We start from the raw sequence: 21,575 nt of genomic DNA on the forward strand, positions 1-21,575 counted from the left end.
TTAAGCTTCCCCCATTTCATCCTGAATTATAATGAAGAATTTTTTATCTCTAGCCTGGATACACAGATAAATAAGATACCAATATCGGAACAGGGATAAATGGTTAGAAACAATACAAGCCTTCTGGAATAGAAGAAATACAACTATCCTAGTCTTAGAAAAAGAACAATCTGTTGCCTTTAAATGAATTTTCTGGGCTGGAGCGATAGTACAGCAGATAAGGAGCTTGCCTTTAAAGTGATTGACCCAAGTTCTATCCCCCACATCCTATATGATCTCCAGAGCCAGCCAGGAGTGATTTCTCAGGGGAGAGCCAGAAAGTCACCCCTGAGTACCACTGAGTACCACACTGGGTTGTGACCCAAAGGACAAATAACTATAATTTTCATCATCTTTAATCAAAAGATAAATGTTATAAATAATACTAATGACATTTTTACTGCCAAACTATCTATTATAGATGGGTCACTCTTTTTTCTGTGTGTGCCTGAACAAAGACAAGAATTGATGGGTCACTCTTAAATGTTTAATTTTATTTTCTCTTTTCTGATTAAATATGAAGTTTTGCATAATGTGATATTTCTCTTAACCTTATTTGGTTTATTCTTTACCACTGAAACTGAAATGAATTCAAGATATGTGTGTGGCTGTCTGCCATTACATTTATCTTATATATCACATATTTTCAAAAGTTTCACTAGAATGAGCAGATTTTTTATTTTCTTGTGGTGGGGATATACTTGGCTCAGTGCTTGAGAATCACTCCTAATGGTTTTTAGCCCCAAAGATCAAACAGGAGGTACCACATGCAAAACATAAACTCCAGTCTTTTGAACTATCCCTTTGTTCCTGGAATGAGCAGTCTTAAAATTTAAAAATTCTTATATCAAGCTTCCTGGGTGACTCTCCACAGCCTGTAATTAAACCAAATATATAGTTTGGGTAAGTGGGCTCAATGGATTCTCAGTACCATTAGTAGTAGATCAGAGGTCCCCAAACTGATTTGGCTTACCATATAATTTTCAGGGAAAAATATCACTGACTGTATAAACCTAAAATTTATCTTTTTACATGAACATAGAATGTAGCCTCCGGTTGCAACTGGGGTTACAACTACACACTGAACCATTATATCACCCAGGGAGGTGGTATCCCATACTATGAGGAGCTCTATCTCAGGAGGCAAATGAGAATAATAAGTGATCAATTATGGGGTAAAAGACTGAAATAGATTGCATTAAGGAAGAGGTATTTGAACAGAAAGAAGAGTTGAAGATTCATCTGTAGTGAAATCCTCAATCACATCATAATGTCCTTGTCTTTAGATCCCCCACCTCTCCACCTTAACCCATATAAGTTATGACACTGCCTATCTAGGACAGAACTTTTCAACCAGGAGATATAACATCTTGTATTCCTATAGGGGCTGATAGCATGAAACGATGTAGTAAACCAGTAGTGCTTTTGCTAAGACTTTTGAGTGAAGGAGTGCATTGATCCCTACAGCTCTGGGGAGACAGTGAGTGCAGGAACCAGGGAACAGACAAAATCCAAACTTGCACAGGAAGGCAGGGAGGAAGCACGCTGGGAACTCCCTCTCTGTGCCTTGGTCCCTACAGCTCTGGGGAGAGAGTGAGTGCTGGAACTAGGGAACAGATAGGAGAAATTTGACCTTGCCAGGGCACTCACAAGAAGGCGCACTCAGAACAGGTATGTAAATAACCTCTAACTACAAAGGCCTATAATAATGTCCTAACGTATTTATCCACAGAACCAGGTGCAGAATCTGATTGGAATCCAGGAATCCCGCTGCAGTTATTACTAACAATATGTTTTAATGTCTTAATTTTATCAGGTATAAAATAACCCTTGAGCTTCTTTGTCCACAATGGTTCTTGTAAACATAGTGTGAACACCCTAATTTTGTGCCTTAGTGATCAATCATACTAAATACAATATACAGTGCTAATTATGACAATGTCTTGATAAAATACTCAATTTACCCATTTTTGTTTTTCATGTCTTCTATTAGGACCAAAAGCATATGATTATTCAGACCATTGAAACAGTCCACAGCGTACCATAGACATGTTACCAGTCACACTCATCAAATAAGTTTTTGCAAATTACCATTGCATTTTTCTCTCTTTTTTCTACTTCCTTCCTTCTCTCCTTTATTCTTCTTCATCAATTTAATCTACATTAAATAAAGCCCACTCTGTCAGTTTCACTTTAGAAAAGGAACCTCGATACATAAGATGTGGTGGACGATACTACACTAGCCACCTCTTATAGTCCTCACTAGCACATTGCTTAGTACTCTAGACACGAAAACCGTGCTTATCCTAACATGCTTCAGCCACTATCTAACCCTGAAACCTTCATTTAGCAAAGCCCACACCACCATTGATGAAGTGCTTAGAAATTGGAAAACCTTCCAAGTCCGACACACCAACCCACTTTTTTAAACTTATTTTTACCATATTTACTTATTTTTCTTTTCTCTTCTTTCTTATCTTGTTTTCCATTTCTTTCTCTCCTAATCAATATCTTAGCTAATGATTTATTTTTCCTTAATTAAATTTTTCTTAAGAACTCAGACCTATCCTATGAGGGTCAGGCCTCCAACAACAACTTAAGAATAGATCTCTAATGTCTATATGTGGACATGAATTTGTATACAGTGGATGCCACTCTGATTGCTGAACCTAAATTGTAAACAATCCATGCCTAAAGTGTATATTGCCCCCTATATATTATCCCTCCCCGCTTCAGAAATCCTTCTATGTTTCATTCCCCAATCCTGAATGGATATTCCTCCTTATTTCATCCTCTTTACCCTCAGTTCTTAAGTTTTTAGGTACCAAGACAGACATATTGCCCAATAAGCCACCACTCAGCTCCCAAAGCAAAAGGAAACCCTCTCAGTCCCATATCTCCTGCTCGGCAAGAAACTAAGACCAACACTCCTGCTGACTCATGCTAGATGGCCCTTTTTCACATCCCCCCAAATGTGGACTGTTGCATGAAATTGGATTCAGCTCCAGAAGGACCCCCAACTCAAGGACACTACCTGATACCTTACTGCTGCAAATCATTTCTCAAACTCAACAAGACCATTGTGAGTGATGAAAATGTGCCTTGGATTTCACCACCCTCACAAGAATATCTCAAAAGACCTAATGGGGAAACCTATATTTCCTTTATATTTTAATATCTCCATAATAATACCATTTATTGTGTTTATTCCCAAATGTATGGTAGCCCTTTGACACATTTTTCTTTCATTATTTTTTACATTTATTTTTATTTATTTATTCATATATATATATATATATATATATTTAACTTCACTTGTTTTGGTTCTGCTTGGCATGAAAACCTAGATGAAAAAGTCTTACCTGGGATAAAAGCTCAGATCAAAGCCAGGGCTCAGAGATTGTGTAGCCTATCATTCTCACCCCCAAAATGCACCAGCAATATAATATGGCACCATTCCCTTTTGCAAAGGCAGACGAAAAGGGGGAAAGTTTTATGTATAGAAACAATCTCTTATTTACTAGGGATATGAATCCATACATTTTATAATACAGGGGCACTTCCTCCCCTGAACATGCGTCATCTGGACCCAACTTAGAATCCATGTGATTGGACAGCAACCATCCAACCCCAAACCCCAGATCTCAGACCTAGAACTTACACAGTTCCCTGCAACAGCACCAAAAACCAAACTCCCCCTGGGAAATTCCTAATTCCACTCTAGCACCAACTTGTGCCAGCTTTGATATGACATCCTGACAATGAGGAAAACGCAACAACTTGATCTATGGGCAGGTTCTCCTATTTCATCATCTAATGGTAAGAAATCAGAAGACAAATCATCCTTTGATTTGTGCAAAAACAAGATCACTAACTACAGAAGACTGACACTGACAAGTATGACTAGGAAAAACTTATACTGGTACCAATAAGAAAGATCCTAGCCCAGGCTTCATCCTAGGATTTATACAATAACCAAGATCTCTAATGCCAGAGGTCTGACTTTGACAACTGTAACTGAGCAGAAGTTATGAACCATAATGATAGACTCTATCGTAGGCTTTGCCTTAGAATCTGTTCAAAAACTAAGACCACTAATTATAAAAGACTGATTATAACAACAGTGATGGAACAGAACTTCTAGAACCACTAAGACTTTATTCTAGACTTTATCCTATGACTTGCATAAATACCAAAATTTCTTATTTCAGAGACCTGATAATCATCCATAATGGAGCAGAAAGTTTCATGGCACCATAAAAAGACCTTGGGTTGTGAAAATGAGCATGTGTGGAGCCAGTAATTGTTCCCATGATAGTAAGCTTCAAAGGCAGAGAAACTCTGTATCTCTTAAGCTAAGGGAATTCCCTATTTAGTTTCCCCAATACTTACTGTGCCTTTGAAAAAAAAGGCACAAAACCTTGCCACACCAGCACTGCTTCCTTTTTTCATTCTCATGGTTATTATTTGGTTGTTGTTTTTTGTTGCTGATGTGTTTTTTTTTCTGTAGTTGCTGATTTTTTGTTATGTTTTTTTCTTTTTTCCCATTTCTTCTTTTAAATTGATATTTATAACCTCTAGCTGGACTCCTCTCAGTTTTTCTTTTTTCTTTTCTTTTTTCTTTTTCTATTTTTCCAATAGAACCACATAACTTGAATCATTTTGTTCTGCCTAATAAATTGAGGGGGGATGTATGGAACCAGGACAAAACAGTTGTATCAACATTGAGTGGAAATAATAAATGATCAGATGAACACCAAACCAAAAGTCAATGATCACAGAATCAATACCAAATCTACAACAAGGTATACATAGAGGGGGCCAGTTACAATAGCACTCCAGGGGGCAAAGGAGGAAGATATTGGATGCATCCTGGGAACAAGGGTGGAGGAAGAAAAGCACTGGTGGTGGGAATGACCCTGATTCATTGTCACTGTATACCTTATACATTACTGTGAATGATCTATAATTCACTTTGGTCACAATAAAAATTATTTAAAAAAAAACACTAGGACGAAGCCATCATTGTGCCTCTGTCACTTTGGGGCTGTACATACACACCCTGGTTATAACTTTGCTGCACTACAAAGCTCGCTGACAGAGCAGGCCGAAATTTTTTTTCCCTTTGAAAATATATAGCCCCAAAACCTAACTAACTAGACCCTAACACCTCTACCATACTTGGGTAAATGCATGCACCCCGGGAAAATAGGCCATAATACATATACCTCAACCACTTCCTACACAACCAAACAGACCACTTTAAAAAAAGTCCTGAAAATCCAGTACCCTAACCCTCCCTATGCAAACAAAATTAAATAAACTAAAGAAGACACCAGCATCTGGGGATATAGAGACAAATCCTAATATATTTCCAAGTCTTCCAAAAGTATGAACTCTGTAAATGAGGACCTAAAATCAGCACTTAATGTTCTAGCAATGGAATTCAAAGAAACACTAACTTAAGAAATTAAGAAATCCATAGATGAACAGTTCATCCATATCAAAAAAGAACTCATTCATAAGATGAAAGAGTCCATACAAACAGAACTGAAGGAACTAAGAAACATGCTAGCAAGCCACAATAGCAAAATCACACACATAGAGAATTGCATGGATGAACTTGAGGACAAAATACAAGCCAGCAACAACAAAGAAGTCAACAAAGAAATGAGAGACAAAACATTAGAAGATAATATGAGGTACTTAATGAACAAAGATAAAAGAAATAATCTATGAATTGTGGAAACATAAGAAGAGGAGGAAAAAGAGATAGGGGAAGAACAAGTAGTGAAAGGAATAATAGAAAAATTTCCCACCCTCTGGGAGAAACACCTGTACAAATCCAGGAGGCAAAAAGAGTTCCCAATAAAATAGACCCCAATAAACCAACACCAAGACATATAGTAATCTGAATGGCTAAAAAAAAACATGAATTCATTAAAGCAATAAGGAAGAAAAAAGGCCTCAAGTACAAAGGAAGGAACAAAAGAATCAAACCAGCTCTCCCATTTGAAACGATTCAAGCAAGAAGACAGTGGAATGACATATTTAAACTACTGAATGAAAGAAACTTCGAAACTAGAGTGCACTACTCAACCAAACTCTAATTTATATGGAAGGGAAGACTAAAAACATTCTCAGACAAAAAGAACTTGCACAATTTGTACTAACAAAACTGTTGCTAAATGAATTACTCAGAGATGAATTACGCAATTCAAACACCAAATTTTAACAAAAACAACCCGACACAATACAATGCTACAACAACGCTCTCAGTCAATAATATCCTTAAATGTCAATGGACTAAACACCCTCATTAAAAGAAACAGAGTAGAGGGTTGGATCTAAAAAGAGAAACCTGATATCTGCTGCCTGCAAGATACACAACTAATAGAACAGGATAGACATAAGCTTAGAATAAAAGGATGGAAATAAATTATTCAAGCCTATGAAAAACAAAAATATCCAAGACAACCATTCTTATACCAGACCAAATTGCATTCAACGTCAAGAAAGTGTTCAGAAAAAAAGTGGATTACACTTATTGATCAGTGGAACATTAGACCAAGAAGTAATAAATATGATCAACATTTATGCATCAAATGTGCACCAGAATTTTTAAAAATTGAAATTATTATAAATACATTTAAAAGTACATGATACCTTATAATCTCTTTTTTTGGTTTTTCGGGCCACACCTGTTTGATGCTCAGGGGTTACTCCTGGCTAAGTGCTCAGAAATTGCCCCTGGCTTGGGGGGACCATATGGGACGCCGGGGGATTGAACCACGGTCCTTCCTTGGCTAGCGCTTGCTAGGCAGACACCTTACCTCTAGAGCCACCTTGCCGGCCCAAATATCTTATAATCTTTAGAACTTTGTGGTCCAATAAAGTAGCTACTCATAATGTGTAGCTATTGGGCACTTGGTATGTGATTAGTTCAATCAAGAGTACTATTAATAGCAAATACACATCATATTTCAAAAGATTAGCACAATAGTGTAATCATATTATTAACAATGTGTTGTATTCACTATGTGTTGAGGTGTCAGTGTTTTAAATATATTAAATTAAATAAAGTATACCATTAAAATTAATTTCTTTTTTATGCCACACCTTGTGGTACTCAGGGGAAACTCCTGGATCTGTACTCAGAAATAGCTCCTGGCAGGCTCCTAGGACTATATCAGATGTCGGGATCAAACCCGGGTCAGTCCCAGGTTGGCAGCATGCAAGACAAACACCCTACTGCTGTGCTATCACTCTGCCCCCTAAAATTAATTTCACATGTCTCCCTTTTTATTGCAATATGATTTATAGAAGTTTTAAGTGACACATATTTTATTTTCTCTCTGTTAAACCATTTTTTATTTTTTTAACTATTTTAATAAGTTCAATTTCTATGCATGTGTCAAGGGAAAATTTAATGTATTTTGATTCTCAAAACTATGGCTAATTAGGGACTTAGTAAACTTTGACATGTCTACTATTTTCTGATATGTCAGCAGGAATACAAAGCTCTTGAAATGCCTCTTAGAGGAAAGGGTCTCAACTAGGCACATAATATTTTCTGTTCAACAAATGCAGATATAAAATAATCAAATAAGAGCAAAAAAATTTCAGTAATATAACTACCAAAAAGATATTAATTTCTCTCCTCCATTATTTTTTACTCTGTGCATATGAGTTAAGTTGTAACCAAATGGCATATTAGTAACATGAGAAACAAAGTAAGATTTTAAAGAAGTGAGGCTTTCTATTCAGTGTATTAATAAAACTTATAAAAATATTGTCAGATGAGTTTACAGGTCTGGTTTTCTTCTGAAAAAAAAAGTAAGGTGCTATCTAACTTGGCTCATCATTTAAACTCTTAATTGATAGTAAGACTTCCCAAAGCCCATCATGAAATTATTTATTTATTTTGCAATGTTGGGGATAGAAATTCAAGGGCCTCACACATGCAAACTAAGTGCTCTACCTCTAAGTGACATCACCTACCTCCTACTTTACTTTATAATCAAAATGTTTTGGATCAAGTATGTAGCCCAGAGGCTGATTACTTTCTTTGCATGTGAAAGGCCCTAACTTCAATCTAGGGCATCACAAAATGAATAAATAAAAAGCAGGAGCCCAAGAAATAGCACAACTGTTAGGATATTGCCTTTCAAGTGAAGTGAATGATCTGGGCTCAATTTGGAGCATCATGTGTGGTCCACAAAAACCCTCAAGGAGTAATTCTAGAATGCAGAGCCAGGAATTAGTCCCTGAGTATGACCCAAAGCCAAAACAACAACAACAAACAAGAAAAAAGAAAAAGTCAGTCCTTGAACACTATGAGGTGTGGTAGCAAAACAAAAAATATTTAATGAAATAAATCAGAGCCTAGCCTTTCTATCAAAACATTCCTAGCATGTTCATTGCATTATGGTGGCTTAGTTATTGAGAGTGTTAATCAGTGTTTGCTCTTACCTTTTGGAAAATTTTATGATCCTGAAACTTTATTATTGATAATATTATAAATCATGGTGTCAAAAAAATTTGTCAGAAATCTTTTAAAATTTCTGTAAGAAATCTTTTTAAGTAGTAAAAGTAGAGATATCATTTTTCACATGGATAAATTAAGATTTAAAACTAGAAATAACATAATCAAGGTTACATGAGAAGTTAAAATGGAGAGAGAAAAATAATTTCATACTGGGTAAAACCTTTTTCACAGTAATATCAGGATAAGAAACTTTGAGTTTCTGCAGTCAAACAGCTGTGTTGCAGTCTGAACTTAAAATGCTTAAGTTCTCAGTAAATAAGCCTAGATAGAAGCAATTTGATTATTTTGAATATATATGTAACCTGGGAAACAGTTGTCTAGGCAGAAGAGAAACACAGAGATCTTCTGGTGTTACTGGAGCTAATCTCTTCCTATTGACCATTAACTCTCAAAAATTGCATGTCCAATCATATTTTTTCTTCTGTTTTTTTTTTTCTTTTTGGTGGAGTGGGGTGGTGGTGGTGGTGGTGGTGGGGTGGGGTGGGGTGGGGTGGGGTGGTGGTGTGTGGTGGTGGTTGGTGAGTCCAATCATATTTTAAAAATAAAAGTGAGAGGTGTGTGGTGAGTGATAGTACATCAGTGGTTTAATACAGCCAGATAGTACACTTGCATTGCATGTGGATAACCTGGATTCGACCCCCTGCATCCCATTTAGTCCGTTAAGCACTGCCAAGAGTGATTCCTAAATGTGGAGTCAGGAGCACTGCTAGGTGTGCCCTCTCAAAAAAGGGGAGATAAAAGGTGCTGTTTATAAAGTGTCCCGGCAGTAAAAAATTACAAAGAAGGTGACTAGCTAATTATTTGCACCATCTATGTTTAAATAAATAGCTATATGACTTGTGTATGATATTAAAGACACTAATAAAAATCTAGCAAGAGAAAGGGAAAGATGCATGGAAGATGCATGGAAGGTTGATACAAACTGATGAATGATTAACTGGATGATTTAGAGAGAAACAAAAAATTGAAAAAGAAATTATGAAAATATAGAGGAAAGTGAAAGTACATATCTGATAACCTACTCATATTATCTTTTTATTTTCTCTCTTGCTTTCCTCTATTCTCCCACCCCCTTCCCTAGCACTCCCAGTTTGGGGGCCATTCTCAGCTGTGATTAGGGCTTACTACTGACTCTGGACTCAAGTTTCACCCTTGATGGGTTCAGGAGACCATATATGGTGCCAGGAATTGAACAGGTCATCTGCATGCAAATCAAGTGCTCTATATATTGTACTATCACTCCAGACATATTTTCTTTTCTTTTCTTTTTTTTTTTTTTTTTGGCTTTTTGGGCCATACCTGGTGATGCTCAGGTGAGCTATGTGCTAAAAAATCGCTCTTGGCTTGGGGGACCATATGGGGGATTGAACTGTGGTCCATCCAGGTTAGCAAATGCAAGGCAAATGCCCTACCACTTGTACCACTGCTCCAGCCCCAATGTTTTCTATTTTTAATGGCAAGAATAAACTTAAATTTAATGAGAATGTTCAGAGGTATAGTACAAGGATTAAAGCATTTAGACTTAATATATAGTGTATAGACCTGTATAGTATTTAGACTTCTATATTCCCCTGAATATCACCAGTAATAATCCCTGAGCACAGATCCCAGAGTAAACCCTGAACAATACTAAGTATAGCCCGCAAACCCTAGATCAATAATTTTAATTAAAACAAACAAAAGAGCATTTAAAGAAGGGATATGTTTCAAGTAAATATGCTACTGGTTAAATTCTGGCTCTCTGTTCAGGGATCACTCCAGGTGGTATTCAAGTATACATGATGTATGTATGGATTGAGCCAGGGTCGGCCATGTTAATGGCAAGTGCCCTTCCACAGTACTGACTCTCCTGATCCATAGGTATTGGTATTGATTATTTCCATACTAGAACATTTCAATAGTACAAACTCTTCTTATATATTAGCCATTCTCTTCTCATCTACATTCTGATAAAGATTATATCTTTCTAATGTGTTATAAATACACCTTCTGTATTATATACTACATAGTAACGTGAGTCTGCTAACTCCTTATAGGCAGATAAACCAGCTACTGGAGTTTGGTTCAAAATAACACAAAAATTAAAAAACATAAATGAGAAGGCTGCAATAGTTGCTATTTTAAGGCTGTGAATATATGTGAATTGAACTGGAGGTCTAAACAATTTAGGTAAACCCTAAATTCCAGATTTGCATATAAATTCTGTTGATAATTTATCTCTGTAATTTAATGTGTCTTCTATTTTTTGATTAATTTGTCTTCTTTTTTTTTTACTAGATCTGCGTTTTTGTATGACATTTTGCCAGGCCACAGCAAGCAGTGTTCAGGGATTACTCCTAGCTCTATGCTTAAGTATCATCTGTGGGGCTTATGAGATAAAATTGAGTGCTGAACATCAAACCTGGAGCAACCGTATGCAAGACAAGCATCTTACCTAATAGACTATCTATTTCTCTGAACACCAGTAAATATGTTATTATCTAGTGTTCTATTTCATATCACTGCTTTCTTTCCTTATAATGTACATTTATCTTAACATGTGGAACATATAATAGAAAAAAAATTTTTAAATCACACAGAGGATTTGATTCAGGGAACAGTGAGCTCTTGTGGTACCCAAACATACTCTGATTCCTTTGTCTCCTGTCATATGCAATTGATCTTCACAGCTTTTATGGTATCTTCTGTTAAGTGACAATGAAATTTCTAATTAACAATTAAATAATATCTAGTTAATTAGGTCTCACATTTGTGAAGCCTGTGTAAGATACAGATATTCCTCATTTGATTTTGTTTCACTTTTTTGTTCTGCACATTTTAGTTTTTACAAGAATCTTTGCTAGCAAAAATATTATGATTTTTAGATGATAGTGAAATATTGATTTTTGTGCAATTTGAGCCAACATTTTAGTAATAATACTAGTGCACATTTATAAATAATATTTTATGTATAATTTTGTATTTTGTGATATGAAAGTTTGGAAATCAAAACCTTGTGACTTGCTTTATTCTGGTGCTCTGAAATCAGACCTTCAATATCTATGAGGGGTGCCTTTAGCATGTGCGAAACTGGCTGACAGTTTTCAGAAGAGAAAGGCGTTAGATCTGTGAGTCGTAGACTCCATATCCATGTCATAGCCTTTTTGCAGGCTTCTACTCAGGAAGTTGTAAAGTGGGCTAACACGCATTAGACCATACTGTATGTCCTGCCAATGTTTGCAACCTTTACTAAGTGTGTGTATTTATGGAGAGAAAAGATTAATGGATTTTATTCTATTTATGTTCCAAATGGAAAACTTTAATCACTAGAATAAATTAATTTCAAATCCCAAAATATTTCTTCAAATTCGGGCAAAGAAAGACATAATTTTAGCAAATTAGTACATGTTGAAGATCATCTGGTTGTCATTCAAAAGATAAAAGAGCATTTTGGTTTCCAGAATAACCTACAAAAACATCAGAATGACCACCAAGACAAATGGGTTTTACTATTTGAAAAGGAAATTGCTTTTCTTTACAATTTTCCTTGAGTAAACAAAACCACTCTTAATAATAAAACATAATTATCTCAACCTGTATGAAATTAAACGGAGGGCAGATTTGGGCAAAAGAGAATGTTCTCAGAACAGATTGTGGAGCCAGTAAGCTCCACTGTTATATATGAAGCTCATGTGAAATGGGCAGCTGTTCTTGTGAAATAAGTTTGGACAAATTTCTGTCACCCTGAGAAAACAAACCGTGGACTTTGATCCAGTTATTTCTGGAGGTGCAGAATGGAATAGATATTGAGCATAGAGAAAACTAAACACAACTAATTTTTGAAAAATTCTGAGGTCCTGCAAGAAGTTTACAGTTGCCAGATTACCAGTTGCCAACTGCAGTAATTAGAGCATTTTGTTTTCAATATTTTTACTTCAATTCTATTGCTAATCCTCAGTATCAAGATAATCTAACATTTAAATCAATTTTTCACTTATGATCACTTCAGAAAAATTCACAGAACTGGCGATATAGTGATAGATGGTTCCTGTTTTTTGTCTTTTTGAGTTCTATATAGATTATATTTTCACATGAACTACAGATGGTGCCTCTTTCATGAGCTTGTTTGAGCAACTGAAGAAGTAGATGCAACAGTTACACAGTATATTTGAAAGAAGCTTCTTCATTCATTGCCCTTTCAAGCAGAGGCTGGCCACAAGCCACATGCCATACAAATAGGACTTTAACAGTGAGCTAAATGAACTGACATTTTACCCGCTTAGAATACAGACTAAGACCAGGAAATATTTTTCCTCTATAGCTCAAATTTCAAAATAATTAACAGCATGAAAACATGTTATTAGTTTTAATTTCTGCTGTATCTTTACAATCTTTTCAAACTCAATAGTTCAGCCTCAGGTTTAAAACAGTTCTATGCATGCATTATCTAAACTTCAAATTGATAAAAAAAAATCTGAGATTGAGAAACTTTCTAAACTATACTAAACTTCACAATTTTAATTAACCAGGCTTTTATGGATGTCGATATGAGGCTTGCATGAACATACCTCATCTATTATATCATTTCTAGGTGATAGATACATGGAATCATTGATTCTAGATAATCAGGAGTGTGCTACTAGTACCCACAACTTTTGTAAGTCTATGTCATCAGATTTGATGCCAACCAGTAAATCCAAGTTCCCCAGCTTAATATTAGAGCTGTATATAAATTACATATCAGAATCTGATATATATAGTATGCTGGATACTCTTAGGCTTTGGGTTCAGAAATACACAACAGCTTCTTTGAAGAAATAATACATATATATCTGCACAAAACATACTTTATATTGTGAAGAATAGTTATTAAAAACTAATAAGAAGTTCGTGCAAAAATATCTAAAGTGAGTTATAGAACTCATAATGTGAGTAAAGAGAAACATTTACAAATTATACTCTGACATATAGTAAGTGAAATGTTATACTTCTATTCAGTAATTTCAGAAATGTTATGCCGCCATTCAAGATACTTTTTACACATCAAACATGAAAAAGAAAATTACTTGAGAAAAAAACCTGGAGTTAGTAATCAGTATTTTCTTTTGGAGAACTTCTTATCTATAAAGTTTTCTCATTGTTTATTACAATGTATTACAATGTCTACAATCTTTTTTTTATTTAATTTTTTTTTTTTTTTTTGGTTTTTGGGCCACACCCGGCAGTGCTCAGTGGTGACTCCTGGCTGTCTGCTCAGAAATAGCTCCTGGCAGGCACAGGGGACCATATGGGACACCGGGATTCGAACCAACCACCTTTGGTCCTGGATCGGCTGCTTGCAAGGCAAACGCCACTGTGCTATCTCTCCGGGCCCCTATGTCTACAATTTTCATCAGATTAGTCAAAACCATCAGTCAAACTAAAGCCTCTCAAGATTATGAACACCTTTGTTTCATATAACATATGTTAGTGTCTCATGAGTGAGAATTAGAGGAAGTTATATTAAACATACATAAATATGTATACGCATAATTATACAATATTAAAAATGATGATTCCTTTAATTTCCACCAGAAGAGGTCAGAAAATTGCAATATCGGAATGTGACAATTTATGAATGAAGAGTATTTTAGAAAATACTTCCCTAGATAATGAATCATGGTGGGTAGTTTTAATTTTTCCCAAATTTTCTTGTTATAGTTTTAAAATAAACATCCTTTACTTTTTTGTTGTTGTTTTTGAGCCATATCTGGTGGCTCTCAGGGGTTACCCATGTCTCTGTGCTCAGAAATTAATCCTGGCAGGCTCAGGAACCATATGGGATGCCAGGGATTGAACTGGGGTTGGCTGCGTGCAAGGCAAACACCCTACCCACTGTGCTATCACTCTGAACTCAATGCAGATTATTTAAAAGAATGAACTGGAATTCATATATTGAAAGAAGCATAGATTAGCTTAATATTCTTCAAATACTGGAGCAGACATACCTTTACATGGTGTATCAGTCGCTGTTCTTCATTTATTTTGTAGGTCTCCAATCCTAATTCTTTGGCTAATCTTAAAATACGATTCTGTGTTGGCCCAACATAAGATCCTCCAAGATCCACATATTTAACTTTTTGGTTCTATTTGGAAAAAATTACATAAATTTTTATTGTTCCTAAGTAATAAAAAGATAACCAAATCAGCAACTAATATTTCACAGTTTATGAACATACAAGATGTATCCATAGAAAACTACTACACATGACTTAGAAATTATTAAATTCTTGCTTAAATTAAAACAAAATTAATTCAAATTTCTTTTGGGGGGGCCTGCCCCCCGAATTCAGCTTTTCAATAGGCAAGAGAATGGTAAACTTTTTCATTCATAAATTACTACCTAGTTTGGATTTTAGAGCCTTGAGGCTAATTTTGATCTATCAAATTCTATGGGGAAATCAAAAAAGAAAATAATCACTTCTTAAGTGGTTTGCTTTTCCATACATTTGAAATATTGCATTCAGATTATTTTATAATTTTGAACTTAATAGTTATATTCAATAGAATGTTTTCTATATAGCTTTGGATAGGCTTCACTACCAATTATTAATGACAAGTCTTTGAATGAGATATGAATAGAAAAGTTCTCTATGTCTCGATAATGTCAAGCATAGACAGGTAGCTATTAATCAGGGACACTAAGAAATATCCTATTTATATATATTTTTTCTTTTTGGTTTTTGGGTCACTCCTGGCAGTGCTCAGAGGATACTGTGGCTCTATGCTTAGAAATCACCCTGGGCAGGCTTGGGGGACAATATGGGATGCCGGGATTCGAATCACTGTCCTTCTGCATGCAAGGCAAATGCCCTACTGCTGTGCTATCTCTCCAGCCCCCCTATTTTTTATATTTTTATTGTCTATTTTTCATGCACCTTATCCATCAAAAGTAAGTTTTACAAAGGCAGGTATATTTTTATTCAATGTATAGTCCAAACAAATATTTACTCTTTCAATAATGTATTGGTTGTTCAAAATAATGAAATAAGTAGAGTTAAAAGTAAGTAAACTGAGAAATAGATAGTGAAGAGCATTTCAGAGTAATTTCCACTGTCTCAGTAAGATTCAATTAAAGTTCAAAATTTATTTTCCATTTTTTGTTTGTTTCTGGACCACCACTAGAGATACTCAATGGCTACTCTTGACTCTGCACGAGGGAATTACTCCTGGTGATTCATGGGGTAGCATGGAGTACCACAAATAGAACTCAGACTAATTTTATGCAGGCAAGTAGCCTACCCATGCACTGTATCTCTGGCCCCAAAATTTGAGACCAAGAGGTAAATTCAATTCCGTTTTAGTTCTATGATTATCCAGGCCATCTTAAGTGTCTTACCCTAATGGTGTAAGTCCTCCCTCCTACACGGTCACGGGCTTCCAAAACAACCACATTCAGGCCAGAGTCATGCAGAAGTTTGGCTGCTGACATACCTAGAAGAAAATACGGTAAGAAATTTAAATTAGGGGTCGGAGTGGTGGTGCAAGAGTTTAGGCGTCTGCCTTGCTAGGATGGACATCCTTTGGCATCCCATATGGTCCCCCAAGCCAGGAGCCATTTCTGAGCACATAGCCAGGAGTATCCCCTGAGTGTCACCAGGCGTCGCCCCCCCCCAAAAAAAATTAAGCACTATATTGAAAAATTAGGTTATAGCTTCTTAAACTGTGGATCATGATTGGGAAAGCATAACTAAACGTGATTATGGAAAATAAATAGGGCAACAGTAAAAGATTTCTGAACATGTGTCTTCAAACAAATCATTCAAAGCCAACTTTGTAATGAATCCAAAGTGTCTCTACTATGGATTGTGCTTGTCATCTTGCATTTTTTGGCCATAAAAAGGTCATTAGTAGAAAGAGATCAAGAGGCTTTGGTAATCTCTTCATCTTAATAGCCAATGGGGAAAATTAAATAAACATGGCTTATTGTTACATTTGACTGGGAGGTGATTAGATCTATTTTTGTTTTGGGGCCACACCCAGCAGTGCTCAGGGCTTAATACTGGCTATGTGTTCAGGGATCACTTAGGGTAGTGCTCAAAGGGCTAGTTCTAGTCAAGAGGATTGAATCAGGTAGGTTATATGTAAGGTAAACACCATGCCCAGTGTACTAGCTTTCTAATCCCTAGATTTTAATAATAGAGAACCAAATTATTAGTCATGAAATATTTTTATTTCTCGAAAGAACAAAACTCGATTTGTTTTGAAAATGCCTCAAATATTTAAAAAAAGCTTTATATCTAAATATCTTTAATGAAAATAAAATGTCTGATTATATGGCTGATAAAAAATAAAATACCAAATCACAACTAAAATATATATAAACTTCAAAAGAAATAGAAAAAATGATTATTAAATCATTATCAAGAAAATATAAAAATATAAAAAACCCTAAATCACATCTAAAATATATATAAACTTCAAAAGAAATAGAAAAATGATCATTAAGTCATTATCAAGGAAAATATGAAAAAATATGAATAAAATATGAAAAAGGACAGAAAATTGATCTCATGAAAGCATGTGAGAGGACACAGGTATTACTAGTAAAAGTGGACTTTTGAATGGGGCCGGAAAGATAACACAGCAGTAGGGTGCTTGCCTTGCATGCGACCAACCCGGGAGAGACCTGGTTCAATTCCTAGCATAATATGTTCCCCCAGCTGGCCAGGGACAATTTCCGAGTGCAGAGTCAGGAGTGATGCCTGAGAGTCACTGGATGTGTCCCAAAAATCAATTAATCAATAAATAAATACATTTAAAAAACTGGATTTTTGGAAGTTGATGTAAACTTCAAGACCAAAACATTAAGATATCCTTTACTCATCTTAACTCCCCATTCAATCATAAAAAACTATTACTGTAGCCATCAATAAAATAATTATTGAATTGACAATTATTTATGTAGTAAAAACATAATGCCTACTACATTCTATCTTTTCTTATTATAAATTTAGCTTTTAAAGTACTTTATTGAGAAAATTTTCATAATATAAAGTTTGCTGATTGAAATAAATGACTTTTTACAAAATTTAGTGCTTATATTAACAGTTTTGGGTGTATGTACATCCTAGAGATAGTTTTTCACCTCAGATCTCTTTTTTATGTATTTATTTATTTATTTATTCACCTCAGATCTCTTAAATCTATCTCTTTATAAATCTCTCACACAAGTTCAAGATTTTTCTCAAATAACATAATTCTGTTGTCCTTAACAAGATGAAATGAATTCTTGGATCTATGGTATGAGGCATCCTTTTTTGAGAACAAAATAAACTCATGAAAATGCCAATGACTTACAGATATATGAACCATAACTATCTTGTACTATCTTTTATACATCAGTACAGGAAAAAAATTCATATAAAGTAAAGCTGGCCCCACCCTAACAAACATTCCCTAAAATGTCTCTGTCTCCCCATTGGCTCCCTGAACACTGGCTCTAGCAAAGTAAGATGGTCCCACTTGAGAAACAAACCCAGAGACAGACCTCTACCTCCCTGTCAGTGCCAAGAACACCACTATCAGCCGAGGTGAGTGGGCCAAGTCCTAATGAACATAACCGAAAAAGGCCTCTGCCTCTTTTCCAGTGCCCAAAGTGCTGCTGCCTGCCAGGTGATCAGGCCCTGCATTGAAGGACAAAATTAGAGAAAGGCATCTATCTCCCCTTTGGTGATAGAGCAATGCTGTTAGCCATGTGAACTGACCCCACCCTGAAGGACAGATCTTGAGAAAGGCACCTGTCTCCACACCATCACCAACCAGGTGATCAGGCCCAGCTCTGAAGGACAAACCAAGAGAAAGACCTCATCCTCCCTGCAGGTTCCTGTAACACCATCAGTTTCCAGGTCAGCAGGCCTCCCCCTGACTGGCATACCTGAAAAAAGGCCTCTGCCTTGCTATAGGTGCCTGAAAATCTTCTGTCAGCTAGGTGAGCTGAACCTACACTGTGGGAATGAGTCAGAAAGGTAAGGACGCTTAACTCACTCTGAGGCCATACAATTATCCTAGTCAATGAATCACAGCATGACACATAGAAAACATCTCATTGCAAGCATGACAATGGGGGAAAATTTAGACTTCATGCTTAGAAGATGAAGATGGAAGCTCTGTTAATTCAATAAGTAACAACCACATAATTTGCCTCTCTCAGATAAAAACTTTATAAAAGAAATATAGAGGATGCTCAAAGAACTCAAAGAAAGCATCAACAAATTGAAGGAAACACAACTAAGACTCAAGACTATATGAAAGTAGAGATAGAAAATTTCAAACTGTAATAATAGAGTTGAAAACATGGTAAGTGAAATGAGTAACTTATTAGAAGGCCTCAACAGCAGAGTAATAGTTGCTGAGAACAGAATCAGTGAGCTGGAAGGAGTTGCACACAACTCCATACAACAGAAGAGGTTGGAAAAGAGCTTTAAAATAACAGACCAGACAAAGGAAAAAGTTCTCAAAGAATTTGTGAACATATGAAAGTAGATGTATAGCATAAATCGAACAGAAACAATATAAATTATTGAAGAATAAAAGGAACAAAATACCCATAAAACAACAGTCAAGGACATAATTGCAGAGAAGTTTCCAGAGCTAAAGAGTACATGCAACCAAATCCTTTATGTCCGGAGAGTACCAGCAAAAAGAGACAAAGTAAAACTAGTGCTTTTAAGGCACATTGTAGTAACAATGATGAAGAATACAGATAGGAATAGAATATTGAAGGCAAGGAATAAGATTAAAAAGGGAAATTGCATACAACGAAGCATTTTTTTGGGAGAGAACAGAACTCTCTTTCACTGCTGGTAGGAATGCTGCCTAGATCAACCTTTCTGGAAAACAATACAATTAGTCCTCAGAAAACTGGAAATTGAGCTCCCATTTGATTTAGTAATACCAATACTAGAGAACAAAAAAGCAAAATACAAAATGCTTCCTACAATCTTATGTTCATTATTGCTCTATTTACAATAGCCAGAATCTGGAAAAAACAAATATGCCAAACAACAGATGAGTGGCTAAGGAAACTATAGTACATTTATACAATGGAAGATTTTGCAGCTGTTAGAAAAATAAAGTTATGAAATTTGACTATATATGAATGGACATGGAGAGTATTATACTGAGTGAAATGTGTTAGAGTGATTGAGACAGACACAGAATATTCTCATTTATATGTGGGATTTAAGAAAAATAAAGACAGTATGTTAATAATACCCAGATATAATATAAATGTGGGCCGGAGAGACTAACCCATGATATGAAGCTTACCACAAAGATTGTGAGCACTGTTAGAGAAATAACTGCACCAAAAACTATTGTGACAATGATAGTAAGAGAGAGATAGAGAAAAATAGAATGTCTGTCCTGAAGACAGCAAGGGGTTGAGGGAGGAAGAAAATGGGGGATATTGGTTGTGGGAAAGTTACAGTGGTGTACATTTCATGACTGAAACCCAACTATGGAATGTCTGTAACCATGGTGATTAAATACATTATTATTAATTAAAATACTCTGTCCAATCACACTTCTTTTTAATTATTTTTTGCATTTTTCTTTATTTAAACATCTTGATTACAAACATGATTGTGATTAGGTTTCAGTCATGTAAAGAACACCCCCTTCACCAGTGAAACATTCCCACCACCAATGTCCCAAATCTCCCTCCATCCCACCCCACCCCCACCTGTACTCTAGACAGGCTTTCAAGTTCCCTCATTCATTCACATGATTATGGTAGTTCTCAGTGTAGTTATTTCTATAACTGCACTCACCACTCTTTGTGGTGAGCTTCATGAAGTGAGCTGGAAATTCCAGCCCTCCTCTCATTGTCTCTGAGGATTGTTGCAAAGATGACTTTTATATTTCTTAAAACCCATAGACGAATGAGACTATTCTGTATCTCTCTCCCTGTGACTTATTTCACTCAGCATGATAGACTCCATGTACATCCATGTATAGGAAAATTTCATGACTTCATCTCTCCTGATGGCTACATAATATTCCATTGTGTATATGTACCACATTTTCTTTAGCCATTCGTCTGTTGAAGGGCATCTTGGTTGTTTCCAGAGCCTGGCTCTTGTGAATAGTGCTGCAATAAATATAGGTGTGAGGAAGGGGTTTTTGTATTGTGTTCTTGTGTTCCTAGGGTATATCCCTAGGAGTGGAATAGCTGGGTCGAATGGCAGCTTAATTTCCAGTTTTTGGAGGACTCTCCATATTAAAACATATTAAATCCAAATTAAAACATCTCCATATTAAAACATTTTAATATAAGTATTTTACAATTATACTTTCTTGGTTAATGTTTATGTGGTACATATATTTTCATATTGTAATTCTCTTACCAACATCATTTTTCATAAAATTTTTCCTAATTCGGTAAAATATTAGTGATTTTAAATAGATTTCAATCTCTTATTTTTTCTCTTTTGTTATTTCTGGGTCGCATAAGACATGATCAAGAGTTACTCTTGCTCTGCATTCAACAACTACTCCTGACACGGCCAAGGAGAACTTATGGGATGCCAGGAAGAAAACTCTAGACAGCTGCATAAAAACAAGTGCCCTACCTGCTGTATTACACTCTGGACACAGATTTCTATGTTTTTAAAGGCAAATGTAGTCAAAATTGTGCAAATATTAGGTGACCAGGACTAATTACATACTTAGACATGATGGACCAAAACTCATTTTTACAGTTTCAATTTTGTCAGTTATTTCAATATTATACTTAATTTATTAATTAAGTATGATTTAATAAATCATAATAATTTATTTATTTTATATTATATTAATAGCATTAACATTATATATACAATATTATAAATATTCACTTATAAATTAATAAATTAATTTATTAAGTATAATATTTTCTAATAAAATTCTGTCTATAAAATCATTATGTTCTATTAATATTATTTATATAATAACAGTTTTGAAAAAAATAAACATTTTTTGTTGATGG

The 21,575-nt window shown here is 35.4% G+C and overlaps 1 protein-coding gene across 1 annotated transcript in view; it reads right to left on the reverse strand.

The window, feature by feature from the left end:
- The window catches only part of MAOB (monoamine oxidase B), a 147,142-nt gene that overhangs the window by 85,585 nt on the left and 39,982 nt on the right, over positions 1 to 21,575 (reverse strand). Inside the window, exons 2-3 of the mRNA XM_049767268.1 lie at positions 15,945 to 16,039; positions 14,554 to 14,691 (exon numbers count right to left, since the gene is read on the reverse strand). Coding sequence (XP_049623225.1) covers positions 14,554 to 14,691; positions 15,945 to 16,039 — 233 coding nt within the window. The remainder of the gene's footprint in view (positions 1 to 14,553; positions 14,692 to 15,944; positions 16,040 to 21,575) is intronic.

Source organism: Suncus etruscus, chromosome X (assembly GCF_024139225.1).
Source record: "Suncus etruscus isolate mSunEtr1 chromosome X, mSunEtr1.pri.cur, whole genome shotgun sequence".
NCBI lineage: Eukaryota > Metazoa > Chordata > Mammalia > Eulipotyphla > Soricidae > Suncus > Suncus etruscus.